Source organism: Cajanus cajan, chromosome 10, assembly GCF_000230855.2.
Source record: "Cajanus cajan strain Asha chromosome 10, NIPB_CcT2T_4, whole genome shotgun sequence".
NCBI classification, from domain to species: domain Eukaryota; kingdom Viridiplantae; phylum Streptophyta; class Magnoliopsida; order Fabales; family Fabaceae; genus Cajanus; species Cajanus cajan.
Genome location: NC_138526.1, coordinates 45949520 through 45968597, shown reverse-complemented (window position 1 = coordinate 45968597; position 19078 = coordinate 45949520). Strand labels below are relative to the sequence as shown.

Genomic DNA, 19078 nt, shown 5'->3' with positions numbered 1-19078 from the left:
CTTATTTTATTGAATTTATTTTAAATAAAGAACACTTCAAAAAATAATTAGTTGTTTCTAACTATTCCAACCTCTTCCCACTCAACCATAATAGTTAGAAAATATATATTATAATCAAACAAAACAAATAAAAAGTTAACTTTTATGCTATAGAAAAAATATGCCGGTATTAAAGAAAAATATTAAATAACTGTAAAATCTAACTGAATTTTAAATTAGTTTTGAATAATATATATTGAAATTAAAGCTAGTTTCGAAATGAATTTATGATTTAAAGTAAAATCAACTTAAAACTAATTTTGAACCATAAATTAATTTTAAAATAATTTTCAAAACCGGTTTACTAAATGGCAGTAAAATCAAACTGATTTCTAAATTGGTTTTGAATCATAAATCGATATTAAACTAACTTCGAAATGGATTTATGATTTAAAAGTTAAAACCAAATCAATTCAAAACTAATTTTGAACTATAAAATGACTTTAAAATAACTTTTTTTATATAACTAATTCGCTAAATGTAGTAAAATCAAACCGATTATATCAGTGAAACATCGAGCATAATATGTACAATATTCTAAATTCAAAACTTTTTTCGTGTAATTTTTTAACATATTAAAAAAAATCAATAATTGCTCATTAATTCTATTTAATTCGAATAAAATTATTTATTGGAAACTCGAATTTAAAAAAAAAAACCGTTGAATTGCTGCCCTCATCACCAATAAACAATTATTTGTCAAATATCTACGTTATTTCCGATAAAAACTCATGTTGGATAGATGGTTAGATCCGGCAAGAAACTCCAAAGAATATTCCTAATATGAGTGGGTATAAACCATGAAGTAATAGTCATAGTGGACCTGAAAGCAAAAGAGACCCCAAAAACATTCATGACCTGATGCTTATACAACTACAAGCCTACCAAACTAAATAAATAATACTATGCTTCATCTATAAAAGGGAAAAGATTTTTGCCCATGCCTCCATTAGTAATGCTACCTTCCTCTAATTTAAGAAAAGAGAACAATCTCCATGTACTGCAATTCCGGGTTCCCAGATCCACAATATGCTGTCACTCTACATATCAAAATTTGGACAATTTCTGGAGCCAAAATATTAATAATGATAAACAAATGAAAGAATTTAATCATTTGTTCAAATAGTTTATTTAGAAAATATGATGCATATCTCGGAAAATGTTAAAAGAAAATTACTAAGAGGGTGTAAAATAAAATACATTTGCTGAACAATGAGTATTCAGTAGCAGCCTTTAATAGAAAGCTACGTGGGTAATTGTTTGTTAAACCATATGAAATTTTAGCATTTGGCAAAAAAGATTCTCCTAATATGGAACCTTTCAAAGCATATCCTCAGGGAAATGATTTCGAAAAGTCAAAACACACATACACACGCACTCCAAGCCTTTTTTATTTTTAAGGAGGTGGTAGCCAAATTCAGCTCCCATTCCATTGATGTGCATAAAAAGTTTATCTGAAATTTATAGTTCTAGAGCTAATGAAAAGAGTAAAACATCATCTGAAATTTTTGACACAAACCCCCCTCGCTCAGACACAGAAAATCTGCAGATGTTTCTGTCAGGTAAGCTTTCTTCTTCTTGCATATCTGTGTGTCAGAAAAATACTTGCTAGATCTACCCTTTACTCCTTCATGGTTTATGGAGCAACAATATTGTTGTTATTCATGTGTTTTGTGGCAATGGTTTTATCAGGGCACTCAACTTTCTCCAAACCATAATGATCCATTAGATGATTTGCCTGTGGTTTCACCAAGAATCAAACTCAGAGATGGGAGGCACCTTTCATATATTGAGAGAGGAGTCCCCAAAGACATGGCAAAATACAAAGTCATCATTGTGCACGGTTTTGGAAGCTCCAAAGAGATGAATTTTCTGGCACCCCAGGTTATTAATAGCCTTAATCTCTCTTTGCCAAATACTTCGCATCATCTAATTAATTAGAACAGTACCATAGTACCAATAGAGGAAAATTGATGATTAAGCAAGGAAACAAGTGAAAAGAGTTCAAAATGCTGAGGAAAGGATGCTATATACAAATCAAAAGACATGGTTGATCAAATACTTGCATGTAAACAAGAGATGTCTACTAGTATTCATGTTTAGCATGATTTTCTTTTCTTTTTCTTCTGTTTGTCAAGTTAGTTGTAGTGGGTTATAAGTTTTAAATTTTTAAGTATGTTTTCAGTGATCTCACTCAAACAAATTTGGAAGTAGGCAGTGAACAATTCAAAAATTCTAATTTGTAAACAAAAGATAATCACATTGGATCAATTTATAGGACTTGATAGATGAATTGGGTATATATCTTCTGCAATATGACCGAGCTGGATATGGAGAAAGTGATCCAAACCCAAAACGCTCATTGAAGAGTGAAGCACTTGACATTGAAGAGCTTGCTGATCAGCTACAATTAGGACCACAGTTTTATGTGATTGGAGTCTCAATGGGTTCATATGCTAGCTGGAGTTGTCTAAAGTATTTGCCCCACAGGTAAATTGCATTGCAACATTGAGAAAATCATGTTGTTTTTGTCAGAAGGAAATGACGGCAAAAGAGTTTGAATTGGAACCTTAGATAATGTATATACTATTCAAACTCCTCACCTTTAGTGTTTTGGGTGAGTTATGTTAAAAAAAGAATTTGCAGGCTTGCAGGGTTGGCACTGATAGCCCCAGTGATCAATTACCGGTGGCCTTCATTCCCAAAGAGTCTGATAAGGGAGGACTACAGGAGGAAACTTGTCTACTGGTCCATGTGGCTTGCAAATCACTGGCCTAGACTATTGCATTGGTGGGTCACTCAAAAGTGGCTCCCTTCAACTGCTGTCATAGAAAAGAACCCTGCTTTCTTCAATAAAACTGATATAGATATTCTCAAGACAATTCCTGGCTTTCCAATGCTTACCAAGGTAAATTTATGGTGTTTGGTCCCCAGGGAAGAATTTTTACACAAATCTTTTGTTGGGTTAAGAAAAGATAAATAAAACACCCAAATTTATCAAATGGCTATCAGTCTATGTGGAAATAGATGCGATTCTTTTAATAAAGTATTGAATTTGACTCTTGTGAATAAAAAGAATTATTAAAATAAGAAATCTCACTAAAAATGATTAATTAAAATTACTGATAGAGATTAATTATAAACTAAATTAGTAGATACTTCACATGTTTACGAGTTGATGATTTAACTAAATTATCTTTATCATAAATACTTGAACTCATTTATTTACTACAAGAGTATGATAATAAATTACATTATTTTTATTTCACTCTTCGTATATCCTTGTTTTTCCTCTTACTATTTTGAACCCAAAAAGTCCACAAGGGTCTTGTATATAATTTTTTATGCTTTGAAAGTAATTGCTATCATGATATGTTCCTACTTGCAGGACAGTTTAAGGGAACAAGTTGTTTTTGACACTCTTCGCCGTGATTGGAAGGTGGCTTTTGGAAAATGGGAATTTGATCCAATGAAGCTAAGTAATCCATTTCCTCAAAATAGAAGTTCGTTTCACATTTGGCATGGCTACGAAGATAAGGTTGTGCCCTCTGAACTCCAGAGATTTGTTTCAGGGAAGCTGCCATGGATACATTATCATGAAGTTCCTGATGGTGGCCACTTAATTATATACTATAGGGGCTTATGTGAGGCCATTTTAAGGGCACTTTTACTAGGACAAGAAAATCTTGCATATAGACCTAAAACACCACCATTATTTGAATCTTAATATGTCATAACTTCAAAATTTAATGTGTTTATTATTAGCATTTTTTTAAAGAAAATGTCAATTGTATAAAGAAAAATTCTCAATTGTATGAAGATAAATTGTACAAAATGAAACTGTATCCTTTGATCACTCTATGATCGATGCTAAGTTACTTGTAATCATTTATTAACCAAACATATAGAACATAGAGCATTTGTAATGGGGGTTGCTTATAAGCAACTCCATGTGTCACATCACTGTTACATCAGCTCTGGCTCACTTTATGGGTTGCTTAAATTTTGGCAGAGTTGCTTCTACAAGCAACTCTGCCAAAATTTAAGTAACCCATAAGGTGGACCAGAGCTGATGTGGCAGTGATGTGGCACAGGGGATTGCTTATAAGCAATCTCCACAATGGGGGTTGCTTATAAGCAATTCCCTGTGCCACATTACTGCCACATCAGCTCTAGCTCAAATTATGAGTTGCTTAAATTTTATCAAAGTTATTTCTATAAGCAACTTTGTTAAGATTTAAACAACCATAAAGTGAGCCAGAACTAATGTAGTAAAGGAAGTTGTTTATAAGTAGGGGTGTGCAAAAAATCCAAATTGATCCGAACCGATCCATAACCGATCCGATCCATATTGAAAAATCCGATCCATTTTGAAAAAAATCCAAACCGAACCACTTTATAAAACCGGTTTATTTATCCGATCCATTTTTATAAAGTGGATCGGTTCGGTTCGGTTTGGTTTTCTAAAAAAACCGATCCATATATGAGTAAAAAAGTGGATAACTGCACCGCACCGAACCGATCCAATTTCAAAAAAACCGATCCATATTTTAAAAAAACCAAATCAATCCACTTTATAAAAAATGGATCGGTTAACTGATCCACTTTTATAAAATGGTTCGGTTCGATTTAGATCGATTTTTTGAAAAAACCGATTCATGAACACTCTTATTTATAAGTAACTCCGTTAGAGATGCTCTAAGCGGTTACGCTAAGAGTGATTAAACTTAGAATCCCAAAAAGATTTGGCCTTTCCCCTTGTTCTGCCACGATCTTGAGGATCCCATTTGTCTCCCACGCATATGGAAAGGGTGCGCTCTGCCAATTGTACCTCATCATCGAGGTAAGCATAATTATTAGGATTCTCTTCCCCAGTCGACTCTAATTTGATAATGTTAGCCTCCCCCACCTGACGTTTCTTGTTAACAACTATTGGGGATTTGGTAAACAAAAAGTAAAGGCCTTTTCTCCGAGAAAAGCACCGATACAAATGGGCTCTTTATCTACACAAGGTTGACAAACTAAATCAGTCTCTACCATGTCCAAATAAACACATCTTTAGCCCAAGGGTTAATGGAAGTTTGTAGGCACGATACACGAAATGCAGGGGAAAAAGCAACACACCTCTTTTGGAACCATCATGCCTTTCCAGATGAAGGATATAAAGTCTAAGGATTTATGTACCCTATGTCAATGATCACTTTGTAATTAATGTTATGTATGATAGTAATTCATTAATCCATCGCAGTTGTCAAGGCTCCACATATTAAAGTATATAGAGCCTGAATGATTGTGTATTCTATGATCACTCTAATCGATATTATGTGTAATCATTTATTAATCGATTTCAATTTTCAAGATTCTACATGCTAAAATATATAGACTCTTAGAGGTTATGTATCTTATGAATACTTTATAATCAATTTATTATATGATCATTTCTTCAATCAATTTCAACTGTCAAGATTCTATATACTAAAAATATATAGTCTAAGAGACTGTATACGCTATGATCACTCAATTTAAATAGATTATTTTTTTCACTCATTTTTCTTCCCTCACTTCTTATATATATATTCCTAATCCTTTGTACATTCAAACAAAGGTAACGCAATGACAAAAGCAGCATTGCCCCATGCTAAATACTATTATAATTTAAAAGTATTAAGAAAATTTATGGAAAATGACCGATGATTAAAAAATAAATACTAACGTGGTATAGTATGTTTAGTTGATAACTATAAAATTTAAGCATGTGATTAGCAATTTAATTTTTAAGTTAAAATATGAAAGGATATCTATTCAGAGTGATTGATTTTTTTAAAATACAATCAGATGATACATGAGTTCACCCAAAAAATATAAACCATTAAAAACAAATGATATAGATTGAATTTAAATTTGAAATTAATTTATAGATAATCTAAAGGGGCCTATGAAAATAAAGTCAAGTTGAACATTAAAATATCATTATTATTGGAGGGATAATTAATGAAACATTTCTTTAGAATTTTTTTGATAAATGTTTTTTTATATAATTTAATGCATCATATATATATATATATATATATATATATATATATATATATATATATATATATACAATTCATATTTTAAAAGGACAAAGAAAGTTAGGGAGAGTTATGGCTTTTCCCGCTCCAAAGAAGTTCCGGTCACTGATTATAAACTATATATATATATATATATATATATATATTATTAATTTAAAATACATGTATTTAAATATTTTAGTCTTTAAAAATATTTTGACAAAATCGGCATCGCTTATAATGGATCAAAAAGTATCAGAGATCTGAAAAGCCCGACCAAGAGCCTAGCAGTGTCTAAAGGAATAGGTTAATTATTATGATAGATCCAACAATGCAAACAAAAGAATTAGATTAACCAATCATTCTGAACAGCATGTCATCCAACTTCCATTACTACATCAAATTGGACCTCATGCAAATCATTAGTGTGACAATATTTTATGTTGAATTGGTCGTTTTGACTGTTCTACATGAGTTGTTTTGTTTACGTTGATTATCGTCTGTTTTCCCCCATGCATGTGCGCCTACAGTACAACATACTACCATGCATGCTGGTGGGCAAAAAAAAAATGTTATGAGTCGGTTTGATTTAATAAAATGGAGGAGTGGAAAAGATTTTAATGGAGTGTATATATGAAAGGGAAGGATATTAGAAATTCTGGTCGGTTAGGATGAGGGAAAAGAAAGATTTTAATAATGAAAGGAAAGAGTAGTTTTTTTTTTCTTGTTTAATATTTTAAAAAATAATTTATATTTATAATTTTATAATTTTAAATTTTAAAACCTAAAGAATGATATTTTATACATTTTTTTAAATATTTAAAACTTGTTTCCCCCACTTCAAATCTTGGAGAAGTTAATGGTGAAGAATTTTACTCTCATGTTTGATATAACTCTTCATTCCTCATGTCACATACTTTATTACATCATGTATAATATCACATTTTATTACACCTTATATTTGCAAATTGATATTTTTTTTAATTTAATTACCTTTTTATCCTATAATTTCATGAATTTTATCTTTTAGTATTTATACATGTCATTTTTGTTTTCTTTTATTTTTATAATTATACCTTTAATTTTAGTTCTTGTAGAAATAGATGACATGAAAAAATAAAAATAAAAATAATATAAACATAGACTAAAATAGAAGTTTTTAAAAATATTTAGGTATAAAATTACATGAGTCAAAAAGATAAGAATTAAGGCAAAAGACAGTATTTCTCATTAATTTTTTTTAAGGTCTCTTTTAAAGAGATGAGTGGCTTATGTTTATTTTTCCATAAAGATAAATGTGAATTTGAATCTTTAATATTACCTATGTACTCAATAAATTTCTTAAATCATTTAACTTGGGTGATAACTAAAGACTATTTAAAACAAGAAAAGAAAGAAAGAAAGAAAAGAAAAGGCTGAAGTGCATAGTATCTTATGTCTCTTTTATGACCAACATGCATATATACACCATACCCCTATGTAGCATTTCATCTTTTAGTTTTACCCTATTTGTTGCCCCTCCATTGTTAGAAATCTGAGATTTGTATTTCTAGGAGAAAAAAAGAGAGGAAGAAACAAAGAAAGAGAGAACAAAGCGAAGGAAGCAATCAAAATATATATGATTCTAACTTTCATATTAAGGTAGAACTCATTAGAATGTCTGTTACATGGAATTCTCATACTCAGACACCCAAGCGTTACAGATACCCTTCTCTATAATAAAATCCAAATCACATTCTATTGTCTCCATATTTAACACTAACAAACAAAAACAACCATTTCCTTTTCAAAGCCAAAACTGCAATAAACTAAACTCCATTTGCAACCATATCATATGAATCAAGATAAGCATTGCAACCCCTTCTTTTTAGCTACAAACACCACAACAAGACAATAATATATTCTTAACCATATTTTTTTTTTCTTTTTTTCATTTTTTCCCTCCGTTCAAGCATGAGAATAATAATATCATTGTTTTTGGTCCCTTAAAAAAATTATTTTACATTAATATTTTTATAATTTTTCAAGGCCTATAATTCAAAATTTATTTTTTTGTATTCTTAAATTTTTTTCTAAAAAATATAAAAATATAATAATTTTTTAAAAGTTCATATCAAAAACATTTTTATTTTTTATTAAAAACATTATTATTAATTTTTAAAAAGCCCCGTTTAAGATTTTTTTTAAGCCTATGTATGTGTTGGGCTTGCCCTGCCTCCGTTTCATTATATACCCCACTTGCAACCTCAACCACTATTCCTCCAATTTGTGCCACCCTTTTATGTTCTTGTAAAGTCATTAACCAATATGTGAGGTATACATATGTAAATTAATACATTAAAAGTTTTGAAAGTTAGAAGAAAAAGAAGCAAGTAGGAGCTTCCTATTTACATCCACATGCACCATCTCATAAACTTCTTTTTTTTTTCTTTTTGTATTTCTCTTTAGCTAAAGTAGGAGCTTCCTCATCATGCACATAAAAACTAAATTTACATTTACAATAAAACATAGAGACACAAGGGAGCATAATTGAAAAGAAAAATAAAATAAATATTTTTCTTCTAGAAGTCGCTGACGAAATCCACTAACAGCAGCAGCAGCAGCAGCAACTTCTTTCAGGCTAAATATGTGGTTTAATTACATCTCTCAGAAACTTGAGAAATGATTCTGAGAATGTTGGACTATTTGCATTTCCGTAGTTGTTTGGCATGAGTTGTCGTCGCTAATCAAGGTCCTGGTTCAATATCCCAAAAGGAAATTAAGTTATAACAAGTCTTTGCACATGCATGTTTATATATATCCATAGACATAGAGTAAAAAGTGGTGATTCTTAGATGTTAAGTATAAATTATAATTAATGAACTTACTCTCTAGGTCTTGATGCCCAAAGAGAACTAAGGGCACGAAGACGTGCATAGTATTCTCCAATGACAATAAAGCAGCGTGCTGCTTGACGAACTGTCAGTAATCGACATAACTGATGAAGAGTCTGTTGCCTCAAATTATCAGCCTTCAATGTTCATAATATAAATGAGCAATAAGCCAAGTTATATACAAATATAATCATCAAGAATGTATATGCGTCTATATATGCATGTATTAAACATAGTTGATTTAAAACTATATTGTAAAATAAGCCGTTAACTAAAATTAAAATATTACTGATTTAATTAAATTTAACAATTAATTATAAAATTAATTAACCAGATCAAGGCGAAATTTTCCTCAAATGGCATGGAGCATGTTGGCTAGAGTGACAAAGGGCTCGAAACTGGTGAGTTTCTCTTATCAAAAAACTTAATTGATAGTTACTAATCATTGAATAAAGTAATACATTTTATTTTTCTTCTATATCCCTATAATTTAATTAATTAGAAATCACTTGAGAAATTGTCTTTTAAAATAGCAATGATGATACTTCTGGTGGGATTAGCCATCACTTTTAAAAACCAACTTCTGACTGAGACAATAATTTGATGAACAAGGAAAGTTATAACTTATTAGTGAGAGGAAGAGAGACATTAAATGTCTCTATTATTTAAAAAGAGAGTAATTATTAGTTAGTGAAAAGTAAAAACAAAATATAAATTAAATAAAAAATAGTGAAAGAGAGATAATAAGAGTGATTTGAAAGATGTTATAAGAACAAAATTGTCAACAAAAAAAAAATCATATACACCAAATCTAACTATCATTTTTATATATGTTATAAATTATAAATTATAGATAAACAAACAAATGGAGCACATATCTCTACTCCATTTATTTAGCTAAAGTGCCAGAAAATAACATATTTAGATTTACGTAATGACCAAGATCCGAAAATAATTTAAGATAACCTAGCTAGTTATCTGTATATTTAATTAAGCAAAAAAAATAAATAATCTAAAACGAAAGCAACACAAAAAATAAATCGCGAAGGGAAGCAGAGTTAATTATTCTCAAGTGATCATAAAAAAAAAAATTATTAGCTAGGATAAACATGGCAAATGTGCGGCCTAAAATATGCACGCAGCCAATGAATAAGCAGATGAAATATATAGACTAGAAAATTTCAACTATTCCTAGTTAATCATGGTCTAATAGTTAGCTAATTAAGTTTTAGGTTTTGGGATTAATATCTACCATTTGTGTAGAAACTATTACACAAGCATAATAAAGTGTCTTAATTATCCAATAAAAGAAACTCCAAAAGTCAAAGGAAAGTAAAAGAAACCATTGCCCTAGTCTAATTATCTGGCTTCCGTTTTCAACTATGAAGTTAATAAGCCAATTAGCATTTAAACCCTCAAGATTAAAATTGACAAGTCACACGCACATTCAAATCTAATTTTGACAAAAACATAGGACATCATTAATTAAACAGAAATTGCAACACACAGTTGTCGGGGCCACCATGAGGCTTTACGTCAACCTCCCCACCAAATATTCTACTTAAAAAGTTTTCTTTCATATCTAGTCTCGTTTATTTAATCCATTTTTAGAAATAAAGTGATATTTATGATTACGATTTCTAATATTTATACCAAGAACGTAATTTCAATTTTTAAAAATATAAATATTAAATTATTTGTGCTAACAATTTTTAGTGTTTAAAAAAAATTTAATTGACAGAAAAAGAAATGGAGAAAAATGTGATGAATCAATAAAGTGAAAGTAGGCAAATTAAAATTGGATTTACCTGGCGAACAAATCCTTCAAGATTGGCGAGTTTGCCCATAGCAACAACCATTTGTTGCACACCATCAACGACTGGGCCTCCAGCTATTGTGTCCACCAGAGACTGTTGCAACTGCTCAAGGCCCTGAGATAGAGCTTCTTCTGCTTGCTGTGATGAATGTCTCAGCCCATACATACCCATTATCTGTTGCTCAGCTAGTGGCTCCAACTGTTGGATCAGCATCTGACCAAAATAACATTATTATATTTTATGTCGCTCTTCAAAACAACATATTATGAATATTTACATATCAATTTAAAATTACGAAAAAAGCATACATTTTAATGAAAAAAATTAAAAATTTGTGAGTGTAATTTTTTTTCTTCTCAAATACACTCTAAGAAATTAAGAATTAGTATAATGTTTAATTTTGTACTTTTAATATAAAAATGTTTGGAAGTGTTAAGGTTGATGCTTATTGCTGACTATAGTTATGGCCTGCAACTGCGAGATTAATTTCCCTACGACATTGGAACAGTTATTCACTGCCACAACCACTGACATGGGACAAATTACTAATAACAGCAAGGCAATGCTGTTACCGAAAAAGTTATTTATCTTATTGTCCCAAACCATGACACCCCAACCCCAATTTCCAAAAACAAAAGAAAATGACTCACCCCCTCATTCTTTTTTCTTTTCCGAGTTCCCAAATAAAATAACATATTCCATTATTCCCTGTCTTTTCTCAGAGAGAGATTAGTTTATTCAACTATTTATTTTTTCTACATTAGACTCCACAAACTTAGCACTCTTTTTAACTACTACTGCTGTTTTTACGTATACCATAAATGTCAAATTTCAATTCTGATCGAAGTACCTATAATACCAAACATAAGGTAAGTTTATTTAATTGATTTTCCTATGAACTAAATAGATAGCATATAATATATAGAAATTAATGTAATAGTGAACAGACCGTGATGAGATCAGAGGGTCTAAAACCACCAATCCAGAGGAAGCAGCGTTCAGCTTGGGAAGTCCACATGCCATTGATAAGGTGGAAAACATCAGATTTAGCAGTAACAGCTTTGAGCCTGAAAATGTCATCATAGTGTGAAAGATATCCATCCACCATAACTCTCATATCACTATCTGACAATGGTGCCTGCAACCCGTTTCGCAGCTCCCCCATCAGACGCTGTTCTTCTTCTAACCATCTTGCATATTCCATGTCAAACATTGCGGCTCCTGCTACATAATCATATAATATAACAAACCATTCTTATAAATTTATCATTACTCAATCAATTATTGTCATTATTGATTATATGATTATGTTAAACTACAATATACGTGGTGCCGGTTCAAATCGGTTTGCTTTCTGGTATACTATTTTATAGTACACATGTTTTACTTATTAATAATGCTATAATGTTTTCAACTATTAAAATGTTGGTTGATTTGGTGACCAGTGCAATTGGCCACGAATGAAACAGACCCGCCACCATTTTATTCCTTCTGCATAAATAATGGATTAATCAAAATAATACGTAGTGCATTTCCTTTTCGTCAGAAAGTGTGTTTCTATTTATTATGATTATTTGTTGTTAACTTTTTATCCTAAGCATGTATTAATTATTTTACCAGAAGAGGAAAAAGCAGTATCAGGATGGAATAATTCTCTTCTCTGAAAAGCCGAAGCATATAAAGTAGCCTTTATAGTGTATATAATAATATGCTTTGAAAAGGTCGTACATCTAAACATAAAATATGTTTGCATAATTTAATTCAGACACTGGCCTATTGTTTTTATTATTCAAACACGAATTATTTAGCCACAGATTTTGGTCAAATACAGAGACTTCATTAAATTTTGAAATGGGCTATCCAAATCAAATTTTGACTTCTATTTGGCATTCAAAAGATTTATGCTCCATAAAAGGAAAATGATGCCACCTTATGATATCAACTACCACAAGTCTCTCATCTCACTGTTTTCTCAACTTCCCCAGTTCCATCTTGAAAGTATAAATAGACCACTTGCAATGTATTTATTTACCCCTAGTTTTACCAGCCCCATAGTCATTAATTTGGTCACATCTTTGCTACAAAATTATTGCATTTCCTTCTCTTTTTTTTTTTCTTTTTTTTTTATCTTTCTGAGTTTAAGGAATTAGAAAAATGACACTACATTTCAAAAATCAACCAAAAGAGGGAACAACTGAACTCACCGGAGCTTACATTACTTCCAACACCACCACAATCCACAAACAAGCCCTATAAATTAACAGCTCAAATAACATTAATCACTAAAAGTTAAAAAAAATCAAAATACAATATATAAATATAATGTAATAATATATGACATGAGAACCTGAGAGCGTGCTCTTTGAAGTTCTTGTTCTAGCTGGGTAAGCTTTAATCTACTTGACTCTAGCTGCTGCACATAAGCCTGTTCCGTATACAGAAGGAAAATACAGTAAATTTTAAAGTTTCCACTTTTTGCAACAGTATATATGTTATTTCTCAACAACTAATTGAATTTGTACAACAACGTATAGGACACACCTTTTTCCTGAGACGGCTTTTCCTTGCAGCCTCTCTGTTTTGAGCTAAACGTCTCAAAGTCTAAGGCCAACAAAAGAATCTTACCTTAGATCCTATGTAAAACCACATGATAAAAAAAGAGAGAGAAAAAAACTTTGGAAATTTCTTCAATAACCTTTGCATCAAGTGGTTTCTCTGATGTAGAACCAGCTCCCTTTCTCTGCAAGAGAAAGGACCCCAAAACATTATTTAAAAGGCATTGATGACTTCAGAAGGGAAAGAAATGAAAATAGAGAGATTAACACAAATGTTAACTTTGCTCAACACAGTGTAGAACATAGGACTCTAAACCAGAAAAAATGTGTCCATATTAGTCGCCAAATAAATCAGGGAGGGAAAGAAGAAAACTGTTAAACATCACAAAACTTCATCGAAGTTAGCTTAGAGAAGTGCTAAACTTTTAATCCAAAACAAAAGATGGCAATGGCATGTTAGAGTGCTCACTCTGGGAAGCATTTCTGAATCCTGAGGCCCGTTGGACCATTTCTCTAAAGGCATGCAATCATCAATATGATAAGGGTAGCAAAAAGCATCATTATCTGCCATTGTTTTGGTGTATACTGTAGTTTAGATTTCGAACTCCAAATTTGCCTCTAGAGAAGAACACAAGTTTTCTCTAAATTGAGCCAAGTGTGTGGGTCACTTTAAAGAGAAACGTTGATAAGTACTGAAAAGATTCTCAATTTGTTTTTTGTTCGTACTTTGTCCACATCCCTCTCTTTACATATCTCTATCATATTTCATGTCAGACATTCATCAGAAAATCGTTCAGGAATCAGGAAAACTCTGTGTTCTTTTGATTTTCTGAAAGCTGTTGGGATCTGTGCCTTCTTTGTGAAGATACGAGAGAGAGAGAGAAGAAGAGGAGGGACAGATCAAAACAGTAAAAAGAGCATTTAAAAGGCCAACTTTCCCCGAGTTTTGGGGATATGGAAAGAGAGAACTGAGAGATTAACAGTGGAAAAACAGTGGTTTAATAACCTTTCTTGAGGTCTAGATGGACCCTATTGAGTATTGAGACTGAAAAAATACTAGTCTTCCTCAATACCATGAATTATGGTTAGGATTGTTAACAGAAGTGTCCTTGTTTAATACTTGACAGTACTTGGAACAGGATTATTATGTCAAAAAAAGTTAATTAAAAAAAAAGACCCTGAAAGAGAGAGACCTTTTCTTGAGGTGATTTGGCTGCTGATTGATTCTGTGTAGAGGCTGTTCTTGGGGCATCACTTGCCATCTCCTGTCGAAGTTGCTGCAGATCAAAAAAAGCCTGATGATCTGAACAAGATGCCTTTTTACTTATTGGAGATTCTGCCTCAAAGGGGGGCTCCGTTTTGCTTGAAAGGGCTGAGTCAGTGCTTTCACCTCCTGACTTTGAACCGCCCTGTATGTGGAAAGCCACCAAAACTTTTTGGTTCACATAATTCAACTAAGAAATGAAAATCACCTCACATAATAAGGGTGAGGATTTGGACAATATCATTTTCACAGTGAAAGGAGAAATAAAATATTGAGATTTCTTGAACTTGTAAGCATAAGCATCATGTTTTTAAAAAAATGGTCAAAGATGGACAAGTAGGAGAGACTAGTACTCTTGGGGTTTGCTGGAATCTCATTGGCCATGAAGGGAACATTTCCAGTGTAGCTGCAGGTCTGCCTGTGAATAAAGCTGCCAGAATCACAAAAGCAAAATCTCTAAGAGGATCACCAAATTGAAGGAGTTGAAGATTACCAAAATAAAGAGGAGAGGACTTTGAATTATAACAACCAAAAAAAAAGGCTGAGGAACCTAATCCAACTTTTCAGCAGTTATGGAGTCAGTAAAATCATGCAAAGTGGTCAGTTTCTAAGATTGTAACCCCACGCCATCCAAGTCTATCGTCTCAGAATCATTATTGTATCGGAAATGGTAACCCCCCCCCATTGAGCATTCTTTAGACATATTCAAACCTCTTATCCTTCACCCCCCCACCACCTCCTTTTTCTCTCTGCTTTTGGAAAGAGTTGGTTATGCTTATCTAACGTCAGAAAAAGCGCAAATGATGGAAACGGAAACATACATGCTTTGCTCTCATCATTTCCACCCTTAACTCCATGCAGAACAATTGCTTCTTCCAGCTCCCCAAAATCAAAAGCAGATCCTTGATTGCTAAGAAACAAAACAAAAACAAAAAATAGTTTCAAATAAATTAAACCAATCAATCACACTATATTAGCTCCTTCCTTCTTAAGAGTTTACTTAGGCCTAAGAGCATTAACTCGAAGCACTGAATTAAGAAGATGATATTATTGAAGAATACATTAAACTTGATGCAGAAGTGTTAATCCCATGAAGCACTCCATAAGGGATGTGGTGGTGACTTGAAGGTCCTGACTCAGACAAACCAAGTTCTCCAATTCTGTGGCTCGCCATGCAAGGCTATTTTTAGACCATTATCATCTTCCCTGAAGCCGAAACCTTGTTATAACTCAAATTGAATTTACATGAACAAAAATTGGTGTTGCAATTGCTCTAGCATGGATTATACTAGAGCTGAAGAATTTGTAAAGTGCTATGTATAAGGTGTCATGTGTGTTTGTTTACCTTATAGTTGTATGTGTTTGGGATAAATAGGAGTCTATATATCTAATCTATGTTGTAAGTTGGCACAAGAGGGTCCAGTCTTTTTCTCAGATATGATCCTCTTTGCAACTTTTTATCTTTCATGGGGTGTCTCTATCTCTTTCTTTTCTCCTTCTCAATGAAGAAACCTGATTGATTAGTCTGTTTGGCTTGCTTTATGGCTGTCCCTAGTTGAAAATATTTCAGATTGAGAAATTCATTCTGTGGTACCCAAGATGTTGTCCCAGCAAACTTGTCTCACCCTCTCTTTGGAGTTTGGAGTTTGGACTTCTTGTGTGGGGCTTCAAAGGTGGCTCAAATAAATTTTTTTAAAAATGAATAAAACAAAAAATAATAATAATAAAATTGGACAGGTGGGGTCTGTTGCAGGAACCCACTAGAATCACTGACTCCTACTCCACTCTCTCTCTCTCTCTCTCATCTAACCGCCTGTGTTTTGTTATTGGTTCTTTTCTGTGCTGTATGTACTTAAAGACAAATAAGGACTCATGTTTTTTCATCTGAGATGTTATTAGTAAGAACACAATAAATTCATTGAACTCATGTAAGAGACCAAGTTGAACACAATAAGTTCATTGAACCAATGCATGGGTCATGTTTTCTTTCCTATTGAAATTTGAGTGAAAAAAAAAGAGTGAATTTCACTCTCTCTTTTACAGTTGGAATGACTTGTTTAATTGTTTTACTCGTACAAAAAGAAAAAAAGAAAACTGTGCTCATACCAATTCAACCAAAACATTAGAATAATAGTCCACAAGCTTAACCACTTTGTGTATTTAATCCTAGCTCTGTGATGGATTTGTTTGGTGTTATCCCCTTTGTTGATGGGTCAACATCCATTCCCTGTCATCACCTAAACCATGCCACGTTGAGATTCCTTTCTACTTATAGTTATAGAAATCTGTTTGCACGGCAATATGGTGCACAAGGCAATCTCGAATTACTAGCAACTTGGTTTCATTTTAAATTTGTTAATTAGTATAATAAACCCATCACTCCAACGTAATTTGCATTTGACTATTTTCCCAATTCTCACACCTTGTATGGTAAGCTTAACTGCTAATCTTTCAAAATTCTAACTACCCTAGATAGAGGTGTTACGACATAGACATGCTGATGTAAAATAAAGTGTACATAGCAAGGGAAAAGAGGATTATTTCCACAATTTCTAAGTCTATATCGTATAAAGTTTGGGACCAACATTATTGAACACATAAATATATGTAATATGTAATATATCTACTAAGGAGATAAAGAAAGGACAGACAGAGAGAGAGAGGTGAAGGAGACTTTTAGGTAATGGACCCATAAAGAGGTATAAGAGCAATATTTTATATTGTGCTCGTCTAACACCTTTTGCAGGTAATATGCCTCCTACCAATTATTCTTTTATGATGCCAAATTGCCAATGATTGGTCCTAAAAAAAGTGGGTTTTGCCTCAAAATATAAACGCTCTCTTGGTTAGGTCAATTTGTATTTTAAGCATATAAACCTTTGTTCCCAACATACCTTACAAAAAACATGTTCATGTGGAAGTGTTTCTGAGAAGATTTTAGACAATGAATCATTCCACGAATCTGTCATTACCTTGAGCCGTAATTATTTGAGCTTCCCTGTCTAGAAAGGTGATTGGTCTAGATCAAATCTTAAAATTAATTATTCATTTATTGATAATGTTCAACTATTAGGTTTGTCGGCGAAGCAAGTAACTGAACATGTTCAACTATTAGGTTTGCATTTTGGTCTAAATTTGCATTGAGACTAACTTTGAGCACTTGTCATAATTGGCTTTTCTTTCATTTTTTATAGGTGAATGGCCAATAGCAGATGAAACGTAATATGTAATGTAAGAGTTGACATGGCACTAATAATCCACCATATATGCTGAGAAAAATCAAGGGCTACAATGATTGGCAATGGACCCAGGTGGCCAGGAATAGAAACTTGTATTTCAGTACTATACTGATTATTAATGGGGTCTAAGAAATTCACTCACTCAACCCTTGAATATAATTCGATCATGAAAATTGGGTGATTAATAAAGGAAAATGTTACTGTTGCGATTTTAGTGTTTTAAATCCAATGAGATATTTAACACATTGATGAGCTGAATGGTAACAGTTAAGTTTCCATATTAAGCAAGGAACCTATGTCTTTTTTCTTTGGATTCCTATAGCACTCAGTTTGAAGATCAACTAAATTGTAAGTGCATTGAAGGATATGACATGAAAGCAATAAAGGAAGGTACAAATAAAGCAATAAATAACTGTGTTATGGGAATTAGATGGGACTAGTGGATCATGCCACAAAAGTAATAAACTAATTTAGTGTCCAATCAGAATAAATTAAGAGATTTTAGTTTGGTTAGTTAAGCAAAGATGTAAGTATTGTAAATTCGTTTTGTACCTGCCTTGTTATGAATAAAAAAAACATTGAATCATGTCGAGAAAAATGGTTATAGAAAAAAAATAGTCAAAACTAGTAAAAATAAGCCAAAAACTAGTTTACAAGGATTAATAAACATTACTCAAATTTCAATGTTTTGCTTTAATTATTTTTAAATAATGAAAAATCAACATAAAATGATTATCATTTTCTTTATATTTTAAATATAAATTTGTTATTATCAATTAACGTTATTGTATATTGTGGAAACTAAAACATGTATATTATAATATATTTGATATGGACATTTGTGTGTATTTTAAATGGCTGACAAATTTATTTTTTTAATTTCTAGTATAATTATTATTATTGTTCAACATCAGTTAAATGATTAAACCTTAAACTAATGTATTAATTGATTTAATAACTAATCCAATTTTAAGAATAATGATAAATAATTAACATATATAGAGTCTTAGATTTAAATTGAATAATAGTTGGACCTTAATCTTACATTTCTCTATATTATAAGTTGAAAACCCAGGGCAATCCATTGTTAACTAATTATCTTCTTGTCTGAACATGTCAACCATTTCTATAAAATAGGTTTTAGAGCACATCTCTTACCTTGGTCAACTCAAGAAATGCCTTGGTTCCAATTTCTAGAGTTTGAATTGAATGTATCCTTTTAGATCAACATTCATCCTTAT

The 19078-nt window shown here is 31.8% G+C and overlaps 2 protein-coding genes across 5 annotated transcripts; one reads left to right on the top strand and one right to left on the bottom strand.

The window, feature by feature from the left end:
• The first annotated feature begins 1303 nt into the window (after positions 1 to 1303).
• LOC109817327 (uncharacterized) lies at positions 1304 to 3895 on the top strand. Its single transcript, XM_020382557.3, has 5 exons — positions 1304 to 1601; positions 1732 to 1923; positions 2318 to 2529; positions 2686 to 2947; positions 3428 to 3895. Exons 1-5 carry the CDS (start codon positions 1518 to 1520, stop codon positions 3764 to 3766), a joined length of 1089 nt encoding a protein of 362 aa, XP_020238146.1. The 5' UTR covers positions 1304 to 1517; the 3' UTR covers positions 3767 to 3895.
• A 4492-nt stretch (positions 3896 to 8387) lies between these two features.
• LOC109817324 (transcription factor TGA9) lies at positions 8388 to 16333 on the bottom strand. 4 transcript variants are annotated; one of them, XM_020382546.3, is made up of 13 exons: positions 15944 to 16333; positions 15660 to 15804; positions 15420 to 15508; positions 14952 to 15028; positions 14528 to 14743; positions 13475 to 13519; positions 13321 to 13380; positions 13127 to 13204; positions 12984 to 13029; positions 11729 to 12003; positions 10771 to 10992; positions 8957 to 9099; positions 8388 to 8823 (listed from the first exon to the last, which is right to left on the bottom strand). In XM_020382546.3, exons 2-13 carry the CDS (start codon positions 15770 to 15772, stop codon positions 8736 to 8738), a joined length of 1452 nt encoding a protein of 483 aa, XP_020238135.1. In that variant the 5' UTR covers positions 15773 to 15804; positions 15944 to 16333; the 3' UTR covers positions 8388 to 8735. The 4 variants fall into 4 exon arrangements, with proteins under 4 accessions (XP_020238135.1, XP_020238137.1, XP_020238140.1 ...); XM_020382548.3 differs by having other exon boundaries at positions 11729 to 12000; positions 15944 to 16324; XM_020382551.3 differs by lacking the exon at positions 15420 to 15508 and having other exon boundaries at positions 15660 to 16322.
• Positions 16334 to 19078: the final 2745 nt, after the last annotated feature.